This window comes from Curcuma longa, chromosome 3 (genome assembly GCF_044706935.1).
Source record: "Curcuma longa cultivar G26 ecotype Majalengka, Jawa Barat chromosome 3, ITB_CL_G26_1.1, whole genome shotgun sequence".
In the NCBI taxonomy this organism is placed as follows: Eukaryota; Viridiplantae; Streptophyta; class Magnoliopsida; order Zingiberales; family Zingiberaceae; genus Curcuma; species Curcuma longa.
In genome coordinates this window covers 7295375-7318272 of record NC_133863.1, presented here as the reverse complement: position 1 = coordinate 7318272, position 22898 = coordinate 7295375, and the positions used below count along the sequence as shown (strand labels likewise).

The following is a 22898-nucleotide window of genomic DNA, read 5'->3' as shown; positions in this document are numbered from 1 at the left end:
CTACTATAGCTCGACAATGTAAGTAAATTGGATGTCCCATTTTATAATCTTTTCATCACTAAATTATTATTTTCTAAGTTAATTAGTGTGTGAAATATGAATATTAAGTCTAAAAATTAGTTCCATTGTTTGCGTGATCTCCGCCTTCGGATCCGGATCCAGATCCGATAGTCAAATTGAGTAAACTTCAATTTGGGTTCATTCAGACAGTCACAGTAAAGTTTAAGGGTTTAAATAAAATTTTTGCTTGATTTACGGCCACCCTGCCAATGGGAATGCACCACGTTTCTGTAGCGGAGTGGGAGAGGGCGTGCGGGCCCACACGTGTGGTGGAGAAAGGAAACGAGTGGATATTTTTATCGTATGTTTTTTTTTGCTGTAATTTAGATTCTGGTATTTAAAATATAGTAAATAAAATGTTTGCACTTATTAAATTTGCACATGAAATTAGGTACGAGATAATAATTTTCTTGATATTTTTTAAATTGTTAAATGATTCTTTGAATGAATGTTAGTCGAACTGAATTGAGTTTTGAGTATGTTATAAAATTATTACTATACTAATACTAGATATAATATACAAGTAAGACATCATTAAATCGAGGAACTTTATTTAGGTCCATTGAATCTCAATGTTGCGTTTCGATGACGTGGTGATTGAAATGATGAATACAAAGAAAAAGAGGAAGAGAAAAGTTATAAAGAGAAACCCATTGATAAAAAGGCTCGTTGATGTAGCAGTTCAATTGCCAAGTGTCCTTTGCCAAATTTGTCAGCCCAACAAGTTTATGAATTTAATCATGAACGAATAGTTTTTTTTTAAAAAAAAAAGTTCTCACTAACTTTTTTCCACCCTTTTTTTGTTGATAAAAAATATAATAATATACAAGTCTTCCTTTATTTTTATTATCGTTAAAAAGTATTCCATATTTAAAAATATTAAAAGAATATTCTATTTTATTTTTATCATAAAATACTTTTATTTGATTAATTTTAATAGAAATTGTTCCAATGTCGGTCAAAATATTCGAGCTCGGATTGGATTGGTCGTCACTCGATCCCGATTTGGCCCGACTCGAACCGGATCATCTGTGTTATCCCGCGTCCGCGACAAGATTGCGGCGAGACCTAAACCCTAAAAACCCAGAGATACCGCCGCCGTGGCCCTGGCCGTGGGTGAGCGAGGTAGAGAAGCAAGCTTCCATTTCTTCGTTCTTCCGAATTCGAATCGTCGAAGTTTCTGTATCCACTTCAATTCCATCAATTTGGGGGGTTTTTTTTTTTTTACAGCTACGTTTCTCCACTGCTAGATATCAATGGGGAAGAAGAGGAAGGTAATTCTGCCACCCGACCTTCCGTCGGAGGTCGCGGATGATGATATCGAAGTTTCTGACGAGGATCTCGAGTTCATTGGCCAGAATCGCGAATACGCTGGGTTCCTCACCAATCTCGACACAAAATCGATAGACAGGTTTTGATGCACTCTTGTTCCCTTTGTTGTATATGATGATGGGGAGAAAAAAATCTTTGATGAAAACATGGATCTCATGGCAACGAGCTTTGTTAAAAACTGTTTTTTTTTTTTGTGTGTGCAAGAATGTATTTTCTCTGCTAATAGAGTATCGGTGAAAGTTTATTATGAGAGTTCGGGTTCTGAAGAACAGCATGCGACTTTCGTGACTAGACTAAGATCCATTGTTGTTTGATTTTGTACCGCAGGCATGTTAAACGTGTGGCTGGTCACGAGGATGATGATTTGGAGGCTCTATACGAGCAGCGGAAAAGAAAAGCTTCCTTACTAAAACGAAATGACGACGATGATAAACTTCAGGTGGATCCTGTTGATGCACTTCCAGTGAAGACTCTCGATGGAAAATTGGAGTATAGAACAGGTAACTCGTTAAATCCTACTAAGCCAACATCAACAGTAACCTTCGCAATTGCAAATATTTTAGTACTCAATATAAGTTGATGGTTAATTTTTGAGTGTAAGAAGATGCTCCACATGATATATTTTTCAATTGCTTGGTCAGGGAAGATTTTGTGTGATATAGTTCAGACATGTTTACTTTTAGAGAACATATTTTTTATATGGTGGTCTTTGGAAATACTTATAGGAAGGGAAGCAGCTTCACTCTAATCACTATATCTTCACGGACAAATGAGTATTGTAGTTTATCTATTCAAACTACTTTATACTATCAATAATATTACTATGTTTGGGATGCAACCAGTGCATGCCTTATTGCATATTGCTTACACCTAAATAATTAGTTCCTTCTTTTGATATATGAAAAGATTGCATCAACATAAACTGTTCAAGATTTATTTCTTCTAGAATGTAGAAGCTTGGTATGAGACTCAAGTGTCAAAAATATGCAGTGTCTAAGTTATTTTAAATTATTTGACCAAATAAGGATTTATAATGTTAGCCATTGTTGTTGTGTTGAGAAGGTATACCAATATATTGTTTTGATAAAAGTTCAATACAATTTCCTTTCATAAGATAACAAAGAGAGTCCCTGATTTGTAACTGTTTTGTATTTGATTTATTTGAATGGAAAATAATTATCATGATTCTATTCAGAGTTCTTTTACTTATTTTCATGATTTTGGGAGGAAAGAAATGCCTCTTGTTAGCGACAACGTTTATTTTGTACGCCATGGTGAAATTGCAGATAAGAAATATGACCAGGTTATTTAAACACTGACTACTAAGGTAAACTAGGCATAATTTAGTTTTCTTTAATTCCAAACTCAAATTAGGATTTTCGCTCTGATTAAAATGGAGTGACCATTGATCGAAGACCTGATTCTCAATTCAGCACTCATATACAAATCCAAATCCAAATCCAAATTTAGGTATGATGTGAACTTTGTAACCCTGATTCAACTAGTTTGATCTCATAGACTAGCTTCTATTCCTTCCTTAAAACAGCAAAATGTGTTTATTTCTTTTTTTTTTAAATAAAACGTTCTTTTGCCGTTTCAGTTTGTAACTTTACTTGAAATTACTTCGATAGGTCACATTTTACTGTTTTTATTAATTTTGTATAAATTGCAGCTGATAGAACAAAATCGGAGGCAATAACTAATGAAAAGGATAGCACAGAAGAAAATGAGAAAGATACGAGTGTTGTGAAGCTTACAAAGAAAGAAAAAAGGCTAAAAGTAAAAAAGAGCAGAAAGGAGGCTAAGAAGGAAGCAAAGGTGGAAGAAAAAGGAAATGTTGGTGTAGAAAAGCTACATACTGAAGTCCTGGTATATATATTTTTTCTTATCACTTGGCCATGTATCACTGTAATCTTTTTTTGACATTCCTGTTTTCTTAGAGTTTTAAGTCATGGATCAACATTGTTGCTGCTGTTTTCTCAGGGATCTTATTTCTCTTTTCACCATGGTGGTTATTTTCAGGCAAAGGTTGAGGAAGACCTTTCTGCCGAAGAGTTGTTTAGGAAAAAGAAGATTAAACTTGCAGAAATTGGATTGCAGTTGCTTGAAAATCCTGAGGAAAATATCAAATCTTTGAAGGAACTGCTGAAGAATTGTGACGATGGTAACCAAAATATAGTGAAGCTTGGACTGATGTCCTTGTTGGCTGTTTTCAAGGACATAATTCCTGGGTAATCTTCACTGAGTATTGTTTGACTGCCTTTGTACATACAGTTTGCTCTAGTTATCATTTGATTGACTTTTACCTACTCCATTCCTATTTGTACAGCTATCGTATAAGGTTGCCAACTGAAAAAGAGATGGAGATGACTGTTTCTAAAGCAGTACTCAAGCAGCGCTTCTATGAATCTACACTTTTGAACTCATACAAGGTTTCTGCTTCATCAATATATCTACAATTCATTGGTCTGTTTTGTCCAATTAGTCATTTATACCTACACAATGATGTAATTTATGTTTCTGTTACTGCTTCAATTTTTCACCTGCTTTAGTTCAATAAATCTGAACTTTATGCTCATAAAAGGCTCTCTTTTTATCTATTATTGCCCTTCCTTCCCCCTTGCAATGTGACATATTTGTATGTTTTTTAAGTAACTAATCTTTGTTATTAGATTTTTCAAGTTAACAGTCTTTGAGGTTGACCACACAGGCATACCTTGCGAAGCTGATAGCCATGGAGAAGCAGCCCTCACTACGTCAAGTTGCAGTTCGCTGTCTGGCCAGTTTATTGGATGCTGTTCCACATTTCAACTACCGTGAAAATATTTTAGTCAGTGTTATAAAAAATTTAAGCTCCCCAGACGATACAATAAGGTGTTTGTCTATGACTTTATGTTGTTTCCTTCCATGTTTTGTTTGATCTTACTTAAGTATTATTACAATAAAGAATTGGTTCATAACTGTGGCACTTCTGAATTTATAATTGCTAATTTACTGGAAGTATGGGGTGACGAATTTCCACATAAGACTCACTTATTAATAAATATTGACTAATAATGGGTATGTAAGTCTAAAATAAAATCTAACTGGATTATATTGTTAAATGCAGTGACTTCTAAAAGTATTGATCAGCTTTTTTAACTGTGAGATAATGTTTGAAACAGTTAATGGGGTGTATATAATAGATCTATGATTATTTCCTGCTAGCGAGTAGAGCAAGTTCAAGCAAACTCAACAGGAAGGCATCAAGATCTTATCATCATAAATCATCCTTGGAAGATACTTTGTCAATTTAGTTAATGAAAATGTTTTTTTTCCCTTAAGCTAAAGCTACACAAATGATCTTTGTGAACTCTAGAGTTTAGAATAATTGATATGCTTCACTTGAATTTGTTGATTTGATGTCAGGTAACAACTTTATTTCCACATTTAATAATTAGAGAAATAATTTTTTATTGTTAGATTAGTACACTTGGTTGTTGTTGTTGTTAGATTAATACACAATGTGATATTTAGCTTAGATAATTCATTCTATTTTCACTTGAAGGGGATAATAGCCATGAATGTGAAATTCGATCATTATATCTGCCTATTTCTTTTCATATGTCCTTGTGTAGCAAACTGTTAAATGTTTCTGAATCTTCTTAATTCTTCAACAATTATCATAGAGAAGTTTATAAGGGTCAATTCTTCGTAAAAATAATATAATGAAAAAAATAAAATAGTCCTGTGATTTGTTTCTACTTTCTATCATGGCAGAAAACTGTGTTGCAATGCTACAAAATCAATCTTTTTGAACGAGGGAAAGCATGGGGGTGAAGCTACTTTTGAAGCAGTGCGATTGATTGCCTCTCAGGTCAAGATTCATGAGTGCCAACTACATCCCGACAGTATAGAAGTATGCTTATCCTTTACCTTTTCTCAATGAATGTGCAGATTGTTTAATGTTATTTTATCAAACCAATTATGTTCTTTGTAATTGGATATATTTGTCTTAAGTAACGTATTGACAGCTTCTAAGATTGATAAATTGTTCTTTTTTAAAATTCCACATTTTAATCTGGAACTGTAAGTTTCTTGCACTCATAGTTGGATAATGCATGTTTTCTAGGTCCTTTTGTCTTTGACATTTGATGAGGACATTGGAAAATCAGACACTCAGGAGGAAGCAGTCAAAATAAAGAAAAAGGGGAAGTGGAAAACTCAAGATGGTTCAAACAAAGTACAAGGCAGTGAAAAAAAGAAAACCAGGCAGGAATTGCTGGCAAAAACAAGGGAAGAGGTAGTTTATGGTGGCAATTGTGCGTGTTATGTTTAATGATTGAGGTTTTAAGTGCTTCTATATCTCTTATAGGTTACTGCAGATTTCAAGGCCGTTTCATTTGCCCCAGACTCGAAAGAAAGAAAAAGGATGCAGTCTGAAACTCTCTCTGCTGTATTTGAAATATATTTCCGTATTTTGAAGCATAGCACAGATTCTCATGCTTCAAGGTGAATCTATCATTGTTTTCCTTTCCTTTTTAGTAGGCAACAAAATGTTCCGTATTATGCAGATTTAGCAGACATAACCAGATCAAGCATTATGCGTAGAACCTTTAATTTCCTTTTGTCTCATATAATATTATAGTGGATAGTATGAATATAAAAGTGTACTTTCTGTGTGTGGTGTCAAAAATTGCTCCTATCTATTGAGTTGAACTAACCCTTACCTTGGCATCTGTAGGTCCAAAACTGATGCTGCTTCTTTCTCCCATGGCTCTAGCTCACTCCCTTTGCTTGCTCCATGCTTGAAAGGCTTGGGAAAATTTTCACATTTGATTGATTTGGATTTTATGGGAGATCTTATGCGATGCCTAAAGCAACTTGCTGGTTATAGTGACCATGGCACAATTCAAAATCCCTTGTCAGTTTCAGAACGCCTGCAGTGCTGCATAGTTACTTTCAGGGTGATGAGGAATAATCTTGAGGCATTGAATGTAGATCTGCAAGATTTTTTTGTCCAGCTCTATAACCTTCTTTTAGAGTATAGACCTGACAGGTTTGGAGTTGAACATTCTATTCTGCATCTATTTGCTTCCATGGCCTTTGCATATCCACATCTTCAATTGATTGCTGCCTAATTGCTCTCATAGTTATCTATAAAGTCATATGATCAATTATCCAAATGGAGATACTGTTATAGATTATCAAATTTAACAAAACTCCAATGTGAATCATAATTTCACAATTGCATAGTGTAACTGTAGCATTATGTTGCAATTCATCAGGCTATGCTTAAATATCAATAAAGTATGTTTACTCAATGCTTACAATTCTTTACGTCATGTTTATGCGAATTGTGTAAGTTGGTTTTCTGCTAGCAGAGATCAGGGTGAAGTGTTAGCTGAAGCTTTAAAGATCATGCTTTGGGAGGGAAAACAACACGACATGCAGAGAGCTGCAGCTTTCATAAAACGCCTTGCTACTTTTTCATTGTCCTACGGATCTGCAGAGGCTATGGCAGGTATTTATCTTTCTAAACTTTTGTGTTTCTTTTAAGCTCTTGTGGTATTGTTATCTTGTTCATATTACTCCGTTTTAACTTTGTTTCTGAGATAAGAAAAAAGTATGAAAAAACTACACAAATCCCTTGGAATATATTTTGAATTTAATTTTGCTTTGTATTCTAACTTCAACCAACTTATATACATTGTATTGTTAGGAAATGCTTTAGATACACCAAATGTGAATTTTGTGATCCAAAAAATTTTTAATTTTCTGGTAAAGTGTGATTCACTAGAAAGCTTCATTCCTTTGCCACAAAGTTTTCATCTTTTTTCCTGTTAGCTGTATTTTGGTGATTAAACACTACACGAACTAGGCAAAGTTCGGATATTGAAACAATGATGAATTCATTCAGTAATTCTTTGCTCATTCAATTCTCTACATTCTCAACATGTGTAGCCCTGGTAACACTAAAACATCTGCTGCAAAAGAATAGCAAGTGTCGGAATCTCTTGGAAAATGACGCCGGCGGTGGTTCGCTTTCTGGTTTAGTTTCAGTAAGGATTTTCTTCTACTTTTATAGTGGTTGTCAGCTTGTTCTTGTTCTCATCAAACTTTTATGTACAGAAATACCAATCTGATGCTAAAGATCCCAACCTAAGCGGTGCTCTTGCTTCTGTTCTTTGGGAGCTGAGCCTTCTGACTAAGCATCACAATTCGTCCATCTCATCCATGGCAACGAGCATCATGAGCATGGGAAACGTGAACCCTGCCCAGTCCCAGGTTTTCCTTTCCACTGCTTCCCCCCTGCAAGCATTCAGAGACTCATCAGTCTTATGCGAGCTGTCCAAACCGACCAGCAAATCTGCCATAAGCCGCCAAAAACGAAGAGAATTGCAAAAGGAATACTTCCTTATGGACCCTGAAGAGATGCAGAAGAATGGAAATCTGGTAGATGAGGATGAGGTGAGAAGGAAGTTGGAGGATCGTTTTGCGGTGCACAAAGTTATTACAGAGAACGAGAGATTGAGGAAAGAGTTGAACCACACTTTGTCTTCGATAAGCTTGTACGAAGAATACAATAGACAGAAGAAGCAGAAAAGAAAGGGAATCCCGAAAAGTGTTTTGAAACATTGAGGCAAGAGTTGAACTACACTTCGTCTTCATTAAGCTTGTACGAAGAACACAATAGACAGAAGAAGCAGAAAAGAAACTGAATCGCTTCTTCTGGGTTTTGGGTTTTGAAAATTGCTGTTTGTAACAAAAGCTTTGTTTTTTCCTTCCTCATTCTTACCACCTGTCTCAATCTGCAACTAGGCGAGTTTCTTTCTCCTTATATTTATTCACAAGCGCAGATAAATTAGAATAGTGTCTTATTACACATTTTTAATTAAAAAAAAGATCGACAAAGCTTTTACTGTTCTATATCTTCATTTATTGCAAATGCCAATGATTTATCTTCTGTGTATTTTAAGTATCCTTGTGACTCTGACTGCTCAGAAAATCTTTCTATGTTTTGGAGTTTCTTGGTCTGGTAATTGATTCTTGTGTGTTTTTTTTTTTTTTACATAATCATAAATAATCTGAGATTTTTAAAATAAATATCAAAATCGAGCTATAATTGTTTGCCTTTTGGTTAAGTATCAGAATGAGCTTTTGTATAAAGTTTGCAAAGGAGATTTACATAATCATAAATAATCTGATTGTATTTTAGTACTTGTGCAATGAATTCAGAGATTTGAACCGAGATGGATGGAATACTTAAGACGATCTGAATTAATTAGTATTTAGATCGAAATGATAATTTAAAACGTCCGCATAGGATTAACCACTACCACTGCCTGCTAATTCTATGGGTTCGTCGGTTCTTGATAAATACATGGGTTCGTGGTGCTATGTCTTCTTCGTCCCCCCGACCGCATCCCTTTCGTCCATCACATAGCGAGCCAAGGTTATCTTTCCTTTCCTGTGTTTTCTTGGCGAACAATTTAGCGATCACAAGGTAGAAAACCAGGGGATTGATCTCCTCTTCGTGGCGTCTTCCCCTGCTAGGTAGGAAGAAACCCTAAAGGTTTCGACTTGGGACTGATTTGGAAGTCGAATTGGGGATGGATCCGGAGCAGACGTACCTCCGAGTCCACGCCCGGCTGTCGGGGATGCTCTCGCAGCTGCTCACTCCAGGGATTCGCATGGCGCTCGAGTTCATGTACTTTACCTTCGCCGTCGCAATCTTCGTTCTTCTATTCGTGATGCACGCCAATTTCGTCCAGCAGGTGAGTCTTCTCGGCGTTCGTCCTAGGACTCTCGCTGCTTCTTTTCGCCTGCTCGTCTGTGGGATGAAAACTAAAGATGATCTGTTGGTTTGGGAGTGGTTCATGCCTAAATGATTGCAGTAGTCTCCTCGGCGATTTCTCTTTTCTTGATTTTGAGATCCTCTATTTTTTAATTGCGAGAATGACTGGATACTTTTCTCCTATATACTAACCCATCTTCTGCAATAGTTTTTAGCTTATCTATCGAGTTTCAGTCTACTAAAGATGGGTCCTTGTTAACAAATTTGATTTTTTTATATTCTGCTCTTGGTTACTTCCAACTGGAGCAAAGAAGATAATAAGGCCAAAGTTTGCCTATCAACATACTTGAGAATTCGTGTTCTGTTTTTTTTTTTTTTCACTCGTAGAAAATGATGCCAGAATATGCTTTTTCATAGCCAAAGGAGAAACTATTACCTCTTTGGAAGGCGTTATCTTCATCATAATGTTAGTATTGCAAAAGATAGAAAAGCTTTTAGAGTAATTATCATTGTTAATGCTTGAAGATTCAGTTTATAAAATGGGCCTTAATTACAATGATTTTTCGATGGATGACCGAGTCTGAGCAACTTGATGGCCAATGCCAATTTCTCTGGTTTGAAAATATTCATTTTCGGCGCTCTACCTTTTGCATTGTCATGATGCCATCTAGTTTTTTCTGAAGTTGCAGAATTTATCTTAGACTAGAAGCAACATTTTGAGAAAATTAAGAGTTAACATGATGGGACTTTATTAAAATGAAATAGGATAAACATTTTAATATGCTTGTTGTCGTTTAGGGGATGAGTGGGTTGCTAAAATCCTTGAAAAATTTCTTTAAAATGATTAGCTATCAATGTTTTGAATTCCTTAGGAACCTCAACGATAGATTGAAGAAGATACCTGACTGAATATTTTAACTAACTTGTTCTTTTGTTTGTTTGTTTGTTTTTAGCCTGGTTGTGCAAGTGAGCTATCTGGAGTCAAATTTGGAGAAGCTCAACTAGTACAGATCAAGGTATTCTATTTTTTTTTCTTCTGCTGAATGTCATTTTCCTAGTGTTAATTCAGTCTAACAACTCCAGTACAGTTTTTTTTGGCCTATTGATGTTTAACTCACGAGCTGATTTTACTTGGATACACAAATCAGGATCTTGTTATTTTTCATGGAAAACATGGATATATCCTTGCATCTAGATCTCATATGTAGCCATATGTATATCATTTACAGGACATTCAAATTGTTGAGTTTCTACCTTTTTCTTGTAGTTATTTGCTATGCAAGCTTTCAATTTTGATTTACACCATCGACTCATCGGTTATTTCAGATAACTACTGCAGGTCTTTGGACTCAGACCTCATCTGGATGGAATAGTTTGGAGCTGCAGAATGGAGTTCTTAGGGATAATACTGGCAGTCCAGATATTACTGCAGACGGATTCACTCTTTTATCTGCAAAGTTTTGGTCAAACTGGTTAGGTTCTGGTTCTCGAAGGAGCAAACTGATTTTTAAATCATGGAAGAATGACAAAGAGTTGCTTGTTCCTGCGGTGGAAAAAACATCTGATATTACCATTACTAAGACCATTGAACATGAGACAAATTCCAAAAGTGAGTCACCGAGTCTTCAAATTGGGCGCCCAATCTCTATCAGAGAATTCATCCAAGTAGAAGTGAAAGATTTCTCTAGTAAGTTGAAGATACAATTTATTTCATTTTTGAAAAGAGGAAAGGAGTTCCTGATCTCTGCCAGTCATTTATGGGTGAGAATCAATTTTCATAGCACTTATCCTTTTGCTGCATTTAATTGTCGAGCTCTTTAATTTTATTAAATGTATTAGTATTCTTTCATGACTACATGTTGTGTTTATTGGAATTAACATAAATGAACTCTTAATAAGCTTGATATTGATCTTGTTCATGAACATTATGCTCATTGACAACCATCATTTTGAAGTGTTCATGTCTGCTGGATGTCATTATTTATCTCAACACTAAGTTGCTTTACTCTGCTAAGAGCTTCTTCAATAATTTAGATTTCTCCCAATTCTTGAGGTTGTGATTTTGAATTTTTTTGAAAACCTTTCACCATGTTCTTGGAACTCGAATTCCAGTTCCAAGTTGGTTACAAATGCTGATGGCGTTTGAAAGGTGTTGGTGCCAATTCTATGGCCATAGGCATCTTTAACTTTTTAAAACAAAATAAAAAAATTTCCTAACAGCTAACTGTTACTCATTTTGAAGATTACTGTGTTCTCAAAATACTATTTGATCCTAAGTACTACCTAACAGTTGAAGAAATTTAACTTATATTGCCAGCATCATAAAACCATGTGTTGCCCAATTATATAGGGTGACTACATGAATCTTATTTTTGTTCCAAGCTCTATATACATTTTCTTTGATTTTTTTTTTTAATCTCTTGCACCTTCTGCGATAATCAATTCAAGGTTGCCTTTCAATCTTGACACTATGGTTTGTTAAGTATGGTAGGATGTACCACAAACTTATAAGTTTTAACCCAAGGGGCATGCAATGATGACACAATAGTTTAAAAGTTAGTTTAACTTCCATGTATTTAACTAGTGAACTAAATGATAATATGACCACATAGCTAGGTTGAAAGATTGTTGGGGTGAATGGGAATTTGTCATCAGTAAGTTGGTTGTGTTAGGAACATAGTTTGAGATATTATTTTGTGTTGGTTATCACTTATCACAGCTGAAGCTATAAAATTTATCATCTTCTCCACTGTCCAACATTCGAAACAGGATGAGAACTTGAGATGTTCATGAAAATGAGGAGCAGGTGAGGCAAGCCTTTCTCAGCAATGACAATACTTGTTAACCTTCCTCCGCAAAGAAGATAATTAGCGAGCCTTCTGCGATGCATAGGTCACGAGGTTCCAACGAGGCAGTTAGGTCCTCTTCCTTTTTCTCCTTATCATCATCTTCTTCTCATTCTTCTATTGGGGTTTGACATGTGGGATACCAAGATCAACATGATTGAAGGATGACGACACTTCTCATTCTTGCCAGGGGCCGATACCCTCGCACGGAACGAGATTTCAATCTTTGGGTTGGAACTGTGTTCAAACACATTAAAAACTTATTTACTTAAATGGATGAATACGAGGTGAAGGGAAAGGGTGAGAGGGAGGGAAGGCGAGGAATGCTATGTGAAAATATTTTAGTTGCTTAGAGACCCACCTTCTGTAAATTGGAATTTCTTTTGATCATTTTGGATCTAGATAATTTTGTGTCCACACTGCATAGGCAATTAAACCGAAAATTATGATTATAGACGTTCATCTTTGCTGTATGTGAAGATTCATTTCCTCTGTAAAGTTTTTTAACTATATCTTTTGGATCCAAATATTTTCAAAACAGTTCTGTGCATTTTATATAAACCAAGTACATTCTGAAAATCTTTTAGTTGCTTGGTTTAGTTACTATTATGTCTTCTGTACAATCTCCTTTTCATTTCTGAGGGACAAACTTTGAACTACAGAAACGTGCAGGATGGTATGCATTTCTTGATTTTCTTGAGTGTTTACGGCTACTTCGCTTTGAAGATCTTAAGTCTTTTCCAGGTAGTTTGTTAATAGTCTGTGCACATATTTTAACAAGGGATTATTGTGGTGTACCATTTTGACACTTCTGTTCCATGTGGCAGTCCAATATCTTGAGAAGAAAAGCAGAGCAATTGAGCCAACATATTTATATACAACAGAAAAGGTAATAAAACAATCAATCTTTTCAAGATAGGGCCATTCTTGCATCCATTTGCATATGCAGGAACCTTTTATCAATCCTGTCATAGCTACACACGTTATAGTGTTGCATATTTATTTTGCAGGGATATTTCCTGCTTCCTGAAGTAGCCAAATCTCATCACAACATACAAACTGTCAATATTACAATATCCGCTCAAAGCTCATGCTTTGGGAACAGGTGACTGTACCTCTTATGTTTAAATTATTAGATAATCCATCTACTTTGGAAATACGTTTAAATTGTTGCTAATTCAGTGTGAAAGGATCCATTAAATTATTTAAGCCAAATGTCTGATATTTCAATATTTCAAATATTACTGCATTATGTGGTGTAACATTGTTGATTTTAATTTTATAAATGTTATTGATGTTTTCTTAATGTTTAGTCATGATTCATAATTGACCTTTATACTATTGTAGTTTCTTGTTATAATTATTAACTAGTACTTATATCATTAGTAAATGATGTTAGGAATTTAGGCAAATACTGATTATTAATTACATATTTATTGCTTTGGATATGATATATGGTTGTTTTGAAAATAGAAAGATGCTAGTCAAAAGGGAAAGTGTTAACAAGGATGTTTAATGATGATGGGGAAATGTTTATATCAAATGTTGAAAATTGTTGAATTCAAATAGTATAAGTAATTCATAGTGAAAACATTTTTCTGATCTCTAAGATAAATATATTTTTTATTTTTGCATTTTCCTTGTCAATTCTGATCTTTTTTATTCCACCAAACTGTTTTTTTAAAAATAATTTGGTGCCTTGATTCCAATTCCACAAACTATGCACCCATTAAATTGAGAAACATTGAACTGGGAGCTAAAACAAACATCTAGTCTCATGCCTTGATGAAGCATCATGTGATTGCCATTTTTACCCTTCCCAACAAAAAACAAGTTCTACGATGTATTATTAATGTGTATATCTCTTGATAGGTGGCAGCAACTTCTTATCAACGTTTTTGTTGGTTATGATACTATTTTGATGAACACACTTCTAAATTCTCCTGGGCATGGTGAGGATTTTTTTTGGTTTGTTTCTTTTTATCATGTTCGATTGTTGTCAATGAATCATTGTATTAGATTTATTGCTGGAAAGTTGGAACTTCTTTTATAATAAACAACAATAACAATAACAACTAAGCTTTTGTGCCACTAAGTGGGGTTAGCTATATGAATCCTCTTACGCCATTGGATTTGATCCCCTACTATATCGTCACTTATATTTAATGAATTTTACAATCATTTGTTATATATATGGAACTCCTTTTACAATCATTCAAAAAATTTTAATGCACCTTTTTCTGTTGAACAATGTTGGAAGGTTATTGTTGCCACTTGGAAATCATTGGTTTTTACTGGTTTGCTAACTACTGTTTCTATTTGCATTTGATGTCTGATCTGCCTTGTGCTTCTAGTCCCGTTTCATTAGTTATGCCTCAGAATTAATTTTTTTAGTAGGAGCAAGTCCTTTTTGGTTCACTGTAACTAATGTTTCTTGCATTTTCTAGGGATTAATAAGTCTGAGTATTTTTCTCACAGAAGTTTTTCCTCTTTTATGAGTCTCTCATGAATTTTGCAGGTTATCTTTACAATTATCAAACAAAAGAGTTCTATGATCTTAGTTATGCCCAGGAATCAAATGATCCCACACGTTTTGGAGGTTTGTTGATCTTAAGCTTTTTTCACAAAATAAAAATCTTTCTATTTTGTTTAATATTCAACTCTGGAACAGTTGATCCCGGTAGTCATTCAGTTACATAACTGTGTCTGCATGAAAGTATTTCCAAATTTGAATTTAACCAACAGAGTGTCAAAGTTTGTGTTTATTTTATACCTGACCTAGCTTGGGTTCGGTCTTGTTTTGGCTTGGTTGGTTCGGGTGTTTGGTTCAGGTCAGATACTTGTAGTCTTCTGTACGATTGGTTTGACCCAAATCTAACCCAATCCATGAAGTCCCTACTAAGGATTACCTTGTATGCTATTGACAATGCTTCTATTTTGACTAACATAAAGATGCTCTTCTGACTATGATTCTTAATCCTGTAAGATGTAACACATGCTAGTATCATGAAACCTTATTGCTGGTTAATGAAGATGAGAACGAAAATGTAAGCATGAATTTTAATGTGATTGACTCCTGTATATTGTGATATACCTCAGCCAATTAGATTTAGGTGAAATGAACAACACTTATTTTGCTCTCGAAAACACATCAATTTGCTAATGTTCTTGACCCAAAATTGATTCATTCTGGCTTTGCAGAGTACTTCGTCACCAAATGTGGCGTGCTCATAATGTCTTTGTTTGTATTCTTTACCACTACGATGTCAGTGTCATTTACTTTGAGGGAAACACAATCTCGGATGCTTAGATTTACAGGTTTGTTTTTTTTTGTTAATAGTAATCCTTTGTATTTCCATAGCCTATATATTTAATTTTACATTTTCATTCTCTTGGGACTTGTTTCAGTCCAGCTTCAACACCATGCTCGTAATCACCTTCCGACGTTTCAGTTAATTTTTGTGCATGTAATCGAGTCTTTGGTCTTTGTACCTGTAAGTGAACAAGTGAAATGAATATTTTTTTGGTGATTTGTAATTTGTCAAGTTTGCCAAATCAAGTTGATGGCACTTCTCATCTGATATTTTTTGTTGCTGCAGATTATGATTGGCATCCTCTTTTTCCTATTTGAGTTCTACGATGACCAACTACTAGCAATCCTGGTCTTAACTCTTGTGTGGCTGTGTGAGTTATTTACGATGATCAGGTAATATCTCTGTTTGTCTTGTTGTTCATGACTCTATTGTATTGACTTATGCCAGGTTTGCAACTTTAGGCTATACAGTATTTAGCAAACAGATAGTTCTAATTTGAAGTTGGAGTAGTAGCCATAATCAGTTATGTGTATTAGGTCCTGAACCCTACTGTGCCCCCAATAATGCTAAAGCTAACATCAAAATCAATAACCATACCCCAACTTTATTCTAAACGCCTAATTACCTGTTTGGTACCGTAACTGAAAATTATATCATTTTAATACTCATTCGTAGTAAACAGATATCTTGATTAGGCACCTGAGAGGATTTGACAAAGGTACGTACATGGAGATCTCTTTGCACTTTGGTGGATGACAAGTTTGTTCCTCATAACTGGGGGTTCAGTATGCCAAATAATTGGCCAAAAACTACAGCAATGTTAAAACCATTATAGTAATGGCCTCAAGTCCATCAATAAACAATGTTTTGGAACACCTCTGCAGCCTTGTTTTTCTTCCTCTTTTTCTCTTTTTTTTCTTTGTTTAACTAAAAGTAGAAAGGAGTTGGTGGATTTGTATGCATCACAAACACCTCCCGCAGTTATCCACTAGGGAAGTATGTCACAAACTTTTCTGTTGAGTTCCTTAGGTTGCTTAATGGAGGTACCCCTGGGGTACACTTTGCAGAGATCAAATATTAAAGATGGTACTCTTTTGTTTAGGTACCAATTAACCTTATTGAAAACAACATTTGAGATAATTGTAAGTGCCACTTGGTGTATAATATATCATAAAACTATCTTAATTTTTTTTTTCCAGTTATAGATAACTTCCAATAACCTTTGATTATAATGCAGTTTTTCTATTTAATCATTTTTGTGCTTCATTTTGTAGCGTGCGGACAACTATATCAATGCAGTTCTTTCCTCGTTTTTTCTTGCTATATTTCCTCGTATTTCACATCTACTTCTTCTCTTATCCTCATGGTGAGTATCGTAAAGTTTATTTTTGGAAGATAGATTAAATTTATCTATTTTTAATTTCTTTGCACTTTTGTTCAGGTTTTTCCTATGTGGCCTTTTCTGCAATGGCAGCATTTATGCAACACTTGATTCTTTACTTCTGGAACAGATTTGAGGTGAATGGTTCTTTAGCTACAATATAAACATTATCTTCATGCTTGGCGATAATAATTTGACTTTAGACTTGAAACTTAATTTTTTCTTGCTCACTATGTTATTGTTACACGATTTAATGCACAGCTTTTTTGTAAATGAAATTTCTCGTACAAAGTGCTAAAGCATAAATTTCTTTAAGACAAACTCTATGGAAAACTACAAGTACATAAGAAGTATCGCCGTAAACAAATTTCTTGTTTTTTTTTTGATACACTATAATTCATAATCTTTTGTCTTCCCATACTATTCCTGTTCGATGTTGTTTGCAAACTACAACTAGAAGCCTTTTCAGTTACCACCAAGGCAGCGTGAGGCATACCATTTTCCACTTTGAAAAAGATAGATATGGAGTGTTTGTAATTTTATTTGAGATTTGTATATGTATTTCCGAAATAACAAATATTCACGTACAAAGATCTTTAATGGAGCTTCTGACTTTGCTATTTCTCCTTGTTTCATTATGCTGATTTTTGAGATTTATATGCTATAGTAACTTGTCTAAATTCACTTTATTGCTCAAGCTTCTCTATAGCTCATACACTAGCAATTTGGGTTCATCAAAGCAAGCTAATGGTTGATTAGAGCCAGACTCTGTGGAACACCATGAGTAGATTAAGGAGCATCACCGTAAATAAATTTCTTGTTTGTTTCTAACACTACTTTTCATGATCTTTGTCCTCCAATCCAATTCCTACTTGATGTTGTTTGCAAACTACCAAGTCTTTTCAGTTAACACCAGGCACATTATCTGTCTTAAAAAAAGATTGATATAAAAGATAGGCGTGAATTCTTTGGGATTTATTTGAGATTCATCTGCATGTTTGAAACAATCAAATTTCACAAAAGAAGATCTTCAAAGGTGTTACTGACTTTAGCTATTTCTTCTCGATTCATCATGCTGACATTCTTGAGAGCTGTGTAGTGACTTGACTAAATTTACTTTATTGCTCATGCTATTCCGTAGCTCTTGTACGAACAGTTTGGGATCTTTGTCAAAACAATCTAATGGTTGATGGGAGCTTGAGGAATTGTGATTGTCATTTGACAATGCATTTACATTTTTCTTCATCTTATTTCAGGTCCCTGCCTTACAAAGATTCATGAGAACTCGCACTCAGCTGCAGCAACAAACTGGTGTTCAGATCACATCATCTGCTATTTACACTTCAACATTTCACATTGCAAGAGTAAGCATTCCTAACCGCAATCCATTTGGGAATGAACCCACAATTGCAACAGCCGAAACCTCCGTGAGGTCCGCCGATCAAACCAGAGAGCTCGATCCACCTGTCATGCCCTTTGCAAACAATGAAGCTCAAGAAGTTCCCAACCTTAACCCCCATCAAAGAACTCAACCTCCGCCTAGGCCTGCAAACTCTTTAGGGTCCCTTCTGCTCTCGTTGCTGGGCGGTGCATCGTCCGAAAGCATATTTTCCTTCTTTGCACCATCAAGAGATTCCCAAAACCAGGGCCAAGTATACACAGAGCAGACACCACAAGAGAACCAGCCATTAACGACCTGAATTCTCGATGAATGCCAACAATGGCAAGTCGTGTTGGAATTTTAACACGTCAGGGTTCCCCTTCCTAAGTTGAAAGCATACAAGAAACAGAAGGCGGAAATGATACTCTTTGGCTTTCGAAGGCTTTGATGTTCTTGAGTTATATTCATGTAAATAATACATCGGCTTTGTCCTGTAACTCTTCATTGGGGCTGGTCTACAAGTTAAAAGTTTATTCTTTTTTTTTCTCCCTCCCTCCATATAATCTATTGACCTAATTTGACCTGGAAATTAACTTGTCAATTAAATATTTTGTTATGAATTATTCTATGGACAAGTATTTACTTAGTTGAGTATTATTCTGTTTTACAAGGTTATACACTGATATCTTCTTAAACATGTGGAAAAAATAATTTCTTATGTTATAAAATTGTATGTGGCATGTGACTTACTAAAGACGCGATTGATACTGATTTAATACTACACGATCCAAACAGTCAAGATGCTGTTCTATGTTTTGCACATTGCATATGATCCGTCACAGAGAGTCGAAGCTTCCCAACAGCATCGTTGCCAACCCAGCAAAATCCAAAATTTGTCCTTACGTGGCGCAACAATTGTACAAACATACACGTCTTCTGATTGAAAGTAAACATGGGCCTCCAGGTGGACCCAAAAGGTCAACCTATTGTCCATGAGGTAACACTTTTGGGTACCGACGTAAATCCAAAAGGGAAGGCAAATTACAAATTGAGGATGTTCGTGTTGTCACCCCTCAAGCGATCAAATCGCCCGCCCCGTGATCGAAGCAGTCACGCAAAGGGTTTCGGCGGCTGGTCCACTCGACCAGCGATGGCGCGGGACGCGACCGACTTCCACCTCCCCGACGACCTGCTCGCGGTGATCCCTGTCGACCCCTACGACCAGCTCGACCTCGCGCGGCGGATCGCCTCCCTGGCGATCACCTCCCGCGTCTCCCACCTGGAAGGGGAGGCTGACCGTCTGCGTCAGATGATCACCGACCGTGATCTGGTTATCGAGGACCTCAACAGCAAGATCGCTGGCCTCGATCGCTTGGTCCAAGTGTCCGATGCTCGCCTCAGGGATATAGACGAAGAGAACGTGAGTGGTTTTGATGTTGATTTTTCGGTCTGGACTTGTGGTGTAGTACGTTTGGGATTAATCGTACCTTTGCGCTTGTTTGAAGGCTAAGCTTTCTAGGGAACGGCAGATGCTGACTACGACCTCGAAGAAAATGGCCAGAGAGTTATCGAAGGTTCTTTTTTCTTTTATCAAAACAGAAGTTTCAATCTTTCTGTTATTCTTTTCCTGTTAAATTGTAAATCTTTCTGGCAAAAATAATAAGGAACCATGTGATGCTTCAGATGCAGTTGTGTTTTCTCCTACCATGGACATGAGGAAGAATTGCTTCCTACCAGATATAAGATACTGATCCCAATTGCATTGTCAAAGTTGTGACTAGGGTTGACTAAAAAAATGGTTTTTTTCTAAAATTCTTGACCGGGATTTTGCACACAAGTCATTAATATATGTATATTATCGGAGAAGGGGCAATTTTTGTTCAATTTTCATGTTTCTTCGTGGTGTTTAGTAAAGTTGTGCCTAGATTATAGCAGATGAAGGATATGGTTCATTAAGCTGGAAAATAGCTGACTTTTCATAGACTTTTTCTGAGTTTGTTGTTCAAGCCGCTAGCCGCTAGGGTGTGAATTGCAGGTGCTAGTGGTAATCAAAGTAAGGTCCATAAAATTTGAGCATAAGATCATTGATAACTTCATTCTATGCCATGAAGTTGTGAATTGGATCTTTTTCGCTCTTATTGGGAACCTTGGCGTATGATCTTTATTCTGAACGCTTCTGCATCTACAACTTGAATTATGCTAAATGCACCAATAACATTCATTACTTAATAGTGCTTATTCTGTAACAATTTCAATTTTCGCTCAAGCTAGCATGCCTTCTTTGTTGTCTCAAATCTGTCAGTGTGGCTGTTTCATCTGAATAGTTCTAAGCAACACTGCAATCAATCAACAATCTATGATTTGGTCAATTCTCTAAAAACTGTTGCATATCTTTTGAGTATATGTTTTGGAAAGGAACCTAGTGCATATGCTAGGCAGTCTTTCTTCTTTTCCTTCACAAATAGAAATTGTCTGGAAAGTGGATATATGGTACTCTTGTTATTGTAAAATAATATTTTTTTTACAAAATTAAAAATTTTCTTTTTGTAGTTGGAGATGTTCAAGAGGCAACTGGTGGATTCATTAAGCGGCGACACGTTACCCGTATGTCAAATGTGTACAAGTAGTGTGTAAAATTTTTCTCATTGAGTTATCACTTTTTTCTTTTCCTATGCATAGCAACAATCAGAGTCTGTTGATATTGGAATGCAAAAACCGCCAATCGCTAGAATATCTTCTTGGAGAGGTAGAGTTCTGTCCGACTATTTGTTTCTAATAGTTATTTTCATTATTGATTTTTTGTTCAATTCTAACATAAAAATGTCTATATTGAATGCAAACATAAAACTTCCTAACAGACATTACTCACCACCCATGTAAAAAAAATCTTGTATTTTTGATGCATCTTTTCAGCCCCTCTGTCAAACAATAGAAATTTCTTACTGCAACTTTTTTCATATGTTTACTGATTATTTATTTCTATTTTGTGGATTTGTGAAACGAGATGATGATAATATTAGTCAAGTGGTTGCAAATGAATCAGCTGAAATAAAAGAAACAGGAGAGTCAAGTCAAGATGGTACACTTTTTACAATTAATTTTGATAAAGCACTTAATAGATATAAATATAGATCGATGCTGATGAAATCCAAGCATCTTTTGAAAACAGATCCTGGTATGCATCAGTTCTCAATCACACCATACATCTCGCCAAAGCTGACTCCTTCTACCACACCGAAAGGTTCTTCAACTAATGGTACTCATATAGGATTCTCAACTATCAGATCATCACCTATATTCTTGTCTGGAGCAACATCACCAACAACATCTCAATACGACGAGCATGGTTCTGTGTCACCGTTGTATGCTTCCAGTCAGCAATCTTCTACAGCCAGTTCTCCTCATAGGCAATCATTGCCAGGTTAGTATTAGTTATTATGAGGTTGATCACCAATTAGTTCAGTGTTTGTGGCTAGTTTGAATTAATTGTGATTTTCTAGGATGCACTTCTCGCGCAGATGGAAAGGAACTCTTCCGTCAAGCAAGGTTAGTTTCTTTGCCCATTTACTTTGTACGCTATGAAGAACCAACTTCTGTTGTTCAATTTGTCCATCCTATTCAGGAGCCGCCTCTCGTATGAGCAATTTGCTGCATTTTTGGCCAATGTCAAAGAATTCAATGCTCATAGACAGTCAAGCAAGGTATAATAGTGCCTTCTTTACTGCAAGTTGCTGTTTCCTATATGTTCCTTGCATTGAGTTCAATACGTTATAAGACTATCACTTTGGTTTTTGTGAAGGATACTTTGGCAAAGGCTGACAAGATTTTCGGTACAGAGAACAAAGATCTCTATCTCACCTTCCAGAGCTTGGTAAATCATGCCCGACAATAGATATAAAGGGTAAATAGGTTTAAACACATCGACAGCTATTCAATTTCCAGATTTTTTGCTGATTTTCCTTCCGCTGAATGTTCTCTCTGAAAATAGACTTTTTGGTGTGTTCATTTGGTAGTTAGGGCCTAACTTTCTTCACATTAACTATTTTTGAACATTCTAATTTAATCCAAGGGTAACTAGTTGTAGTTCTGCTTACACATCAAATGCAAAACTCTAAAGTTATCACTATTTGGGCTTGTAGGTGACATGCAAATTCCTCATTGATCACATATTCACATCCCCTCTTATAGTACAGTCACTGAAGACATTGCTGTGTAGAAAAGTAAGATTTTTTTTCTCGAGGGATCATAAATAAGGAAGTTTTGTCACAGATTCTTTTACTTGTAAAAAAAATCTCTATCGAAATGTTCTTGTGAACGACAAGCGCTATAGTTCTTTCTGCAGTAGAAGAGAATAAAAGCATGTCAAAATATCCTTTTTGCTGTGGACCTTCCTTTTTCAATTTATATATTTGACATATGCAATATCATATTTTGGAGCTTATTTTCATTAATTGTTTTTGGTTTGGTTTGATATATGAATCATGTCCAATTATTTATGAATAAGCATAGTTGAAAGAAATTCTAAACATTGTGCTTGGAGGTACATTGCTACTTCTTGTGCCCGTCTCCTGTTCATTGCCAGTATGGTGTCATTTCTTTGCCAATAATAGGTCAGCATTCATGGCTTCAACAATCCTAAACTTCCATTCAACCATTTTAACTGCTCTACTCAGTCGAAGGTCTGGTCAGGGCGTTCAAGAATCCTAGTAGTCTATTTAGTGCCCTTCTCATAATAATCGAAATAGGAGTGTGATTTTGCTGATTTTGGAAATCCAGGGGATCCTTTTGTTTGTTTTTTTTCTTTCAA

At 35.7% G+C, this 22898-nt stretch overlaps 3 protein-coding genes across 7 annotated transcripts; all 3 read left to right on the top strand.

Moving 5' to 3' along the window:
• Window positions 1-1143: 1143 nt before the first annotated feature.
• LOC141825724 (nucleolar complex-associated protein 3) lies at window positions 1144-8109 on the top strand. Of its 2 annotated transcripts, none has more exons than XM_074713110.1 (14): window positions 1144-1185; window positions 1291-1471; window positions 1720-1892; window positions 3065-3261; window positions 3415-3623; window positions 3722-3824; window positions 4103-4266; window positions 5152-5290; window positions 5504-5674; window positions 5747-5883; window positions 6116-6430; window positions 6756-6895; window positions 7336-7433; window positions 7504-8109. In XM_074713110.1, the coding sequence occupies exons 2-14, from the start codon at window positions 1317-1319 to the stop codon at window positions 8011-8013; spliced, it is 2511 nt and encodes an 836-aa protein (XP_074569211.1). In that variant the 5' UTR covers window positions 1144-1185; window positions 1291-1316; the 3' UTR covers window positions 8014-8109. The 2 variants fall into 2 exon arrangements, with proteins under 2 accessions (XP_074569211.1, XP_074569212.1); XM_074713111.1 differs by having other exon boundaries at window positions 1159-1185; window positions 1311-1471.
• Window positions 8110-8766: 657 nt separating this feature from the next.
• LOC141825243 (membralin-like protein At1g60995) lies at window positions 8767-18712 on the top strand. 2 transcript variants are annotated; one of them, XM_074712627.1, is made up of 15 exons: window positions 8767-8827; window positions 8929-9149; window positions 10123-10185; window positions 10496-10930; window positions 12678-12759; window positions 12843-12904; window positions 13026-13120; window positions 13888-13967; window positions 14534-14614; window positions 15217-15333; window positions 15424-15509; window positions 15615-15721; window positions 16604-16695; window positions 16771-16847; window positions 17967-18712. In XM_074712627.1, the coding sequence occupies exons 2-15, from the start codon at window positions 8985-8987 to the stop codon at window positions 18408-18410; spliced, it is 1986 nt and encodes a 661-aa protein (XP_074568728.1). In that variant the 5' UTR covers window positions 8767-8827; window positions 8929-8984; the 3' UTR covers window positions 18411-18712. The 2 variants fall into 2 exon arrangements, with proteins under 2 accessions (XP_074568728.1, XP_074568729.1); XM_074712628.1 differs by having other exon boundaries at window positions 8802-9149; window positions 10496-10856; window positions 12688-12759.
• Window positions 18713-19182: 470 nt separating this feature from the next.
• On the top strand, window positions 19183-22518 carry LOC141824288 (uncharacterized protein At4g15545-like). 3 transcript variants are annotated; one of them, XM_074711547.1, is made up of 10 exons: window positions 19183-19511; window positions 19597-19665; window positions 20642-20695; window positions 20771-20837; window positions 21126-21170; window positions 21261-21512; window positions 21592-21637; window positions 21714-21792; window positions 21891-21992; window positions 22231-22518. In XM_074711547.1, exons 1-9 carry the CDS (start codon window positions 19242-19244, stop codon window positions 21981-21983), a joined length of 975 nt encoding a protein of 324 aa, XP_074567648.1. In that variant the 5' UTR covers window positions 19183-19241; the 3' UTR covers window positions 21984-21992; window positions 22231-22518. The 3 variants fall into 3 exon arrangements, with proteins under 3 accessions (XP_074567648.1, XP_074567647.1, XP_074567646.1); XM_074711546.1 differs by having other exon boundaries at window positions 21096-21170; XM_074711545.1 differs by having other exon boundaries at window positions 21096-21512.
• Window positions 22519-22898: the final 380 nt, after the last annotated feature.

What these genes read in the sequence shown, in the direction of transcription:
- LOC141825724 (XM_074713110.1), top strand. Translation starts at nt 1,317, where the DNA reads ATGGGGAAGAAGAGGAAGGTAATTCTGCCACCCGACCTTCCGTCGGAG. An exon ending in GACACAAAATCGATAGACAG is followed by an intron (nt 1,472 to 1,719) that starts GTTTTGATGCAC and finishes TTTGTACCGCAG; the next exon opens with GCATGTTAAACGTGTGGCTG. An exon ending in TGGCAAAAACAAGGGAAGAG is followed by an intron (nt 5,675 to 5,746) that starts GTAGTTTATGGT and finishes TATCTCTTATAG; the next exon opens with GTTACTGCAGATTTCAAGGC.
- LOC141825243 (XM_074712627.1), top strand. Translation starts at nt 8,985, where the DNA reads ATGGATCCGGAGCAGACGTACCTCCGAGTCCACGCCCGGCTGTCGGGG. An exon ending in TCTAAATTCTCCTGGGCATG is followed by an intron (nt 13,968 to 14,533) that starts GTGAGGATTTTT and finishes TGAATTTTGCAG; the next exon opens with GTTATCTTTACAATTATCAA. An exon ending in TCGGATGCTTAGATTTACAG is followed by an intron (nt 15,334 to 15,423) that starts GTTTGTTTTTTT and finishes GACTTGTTTCAG; the next exon opens with TCCAGCTTCAACACCATGCT.
- LOC141824288 (XM_074711545.1), top strand. Translation starts at nt 19,242, where the DNA reads ATGGCGCGGGACGCGACCGACTTCCACCTCCCCGACGACCTGCTCGCG. An exon ending in TAGAATATCTTCTTGGAGAG is followed by an intron (nt 20,838 to 21,095) that starts GTAGAGTTCTGT and finishes TTGTGAAACGAG; the next exon opens with ATGATGATAATATTAGTCAA. An exon ending in TCATAGGCAATCATTGCCAG is followed by an intron (nt 21,513 to 21,591) that starts GTTAGTATTAGT and finishes GTGATTTTCTAG; the next exon opens with GATGCACTTCTCGCGCAGAT.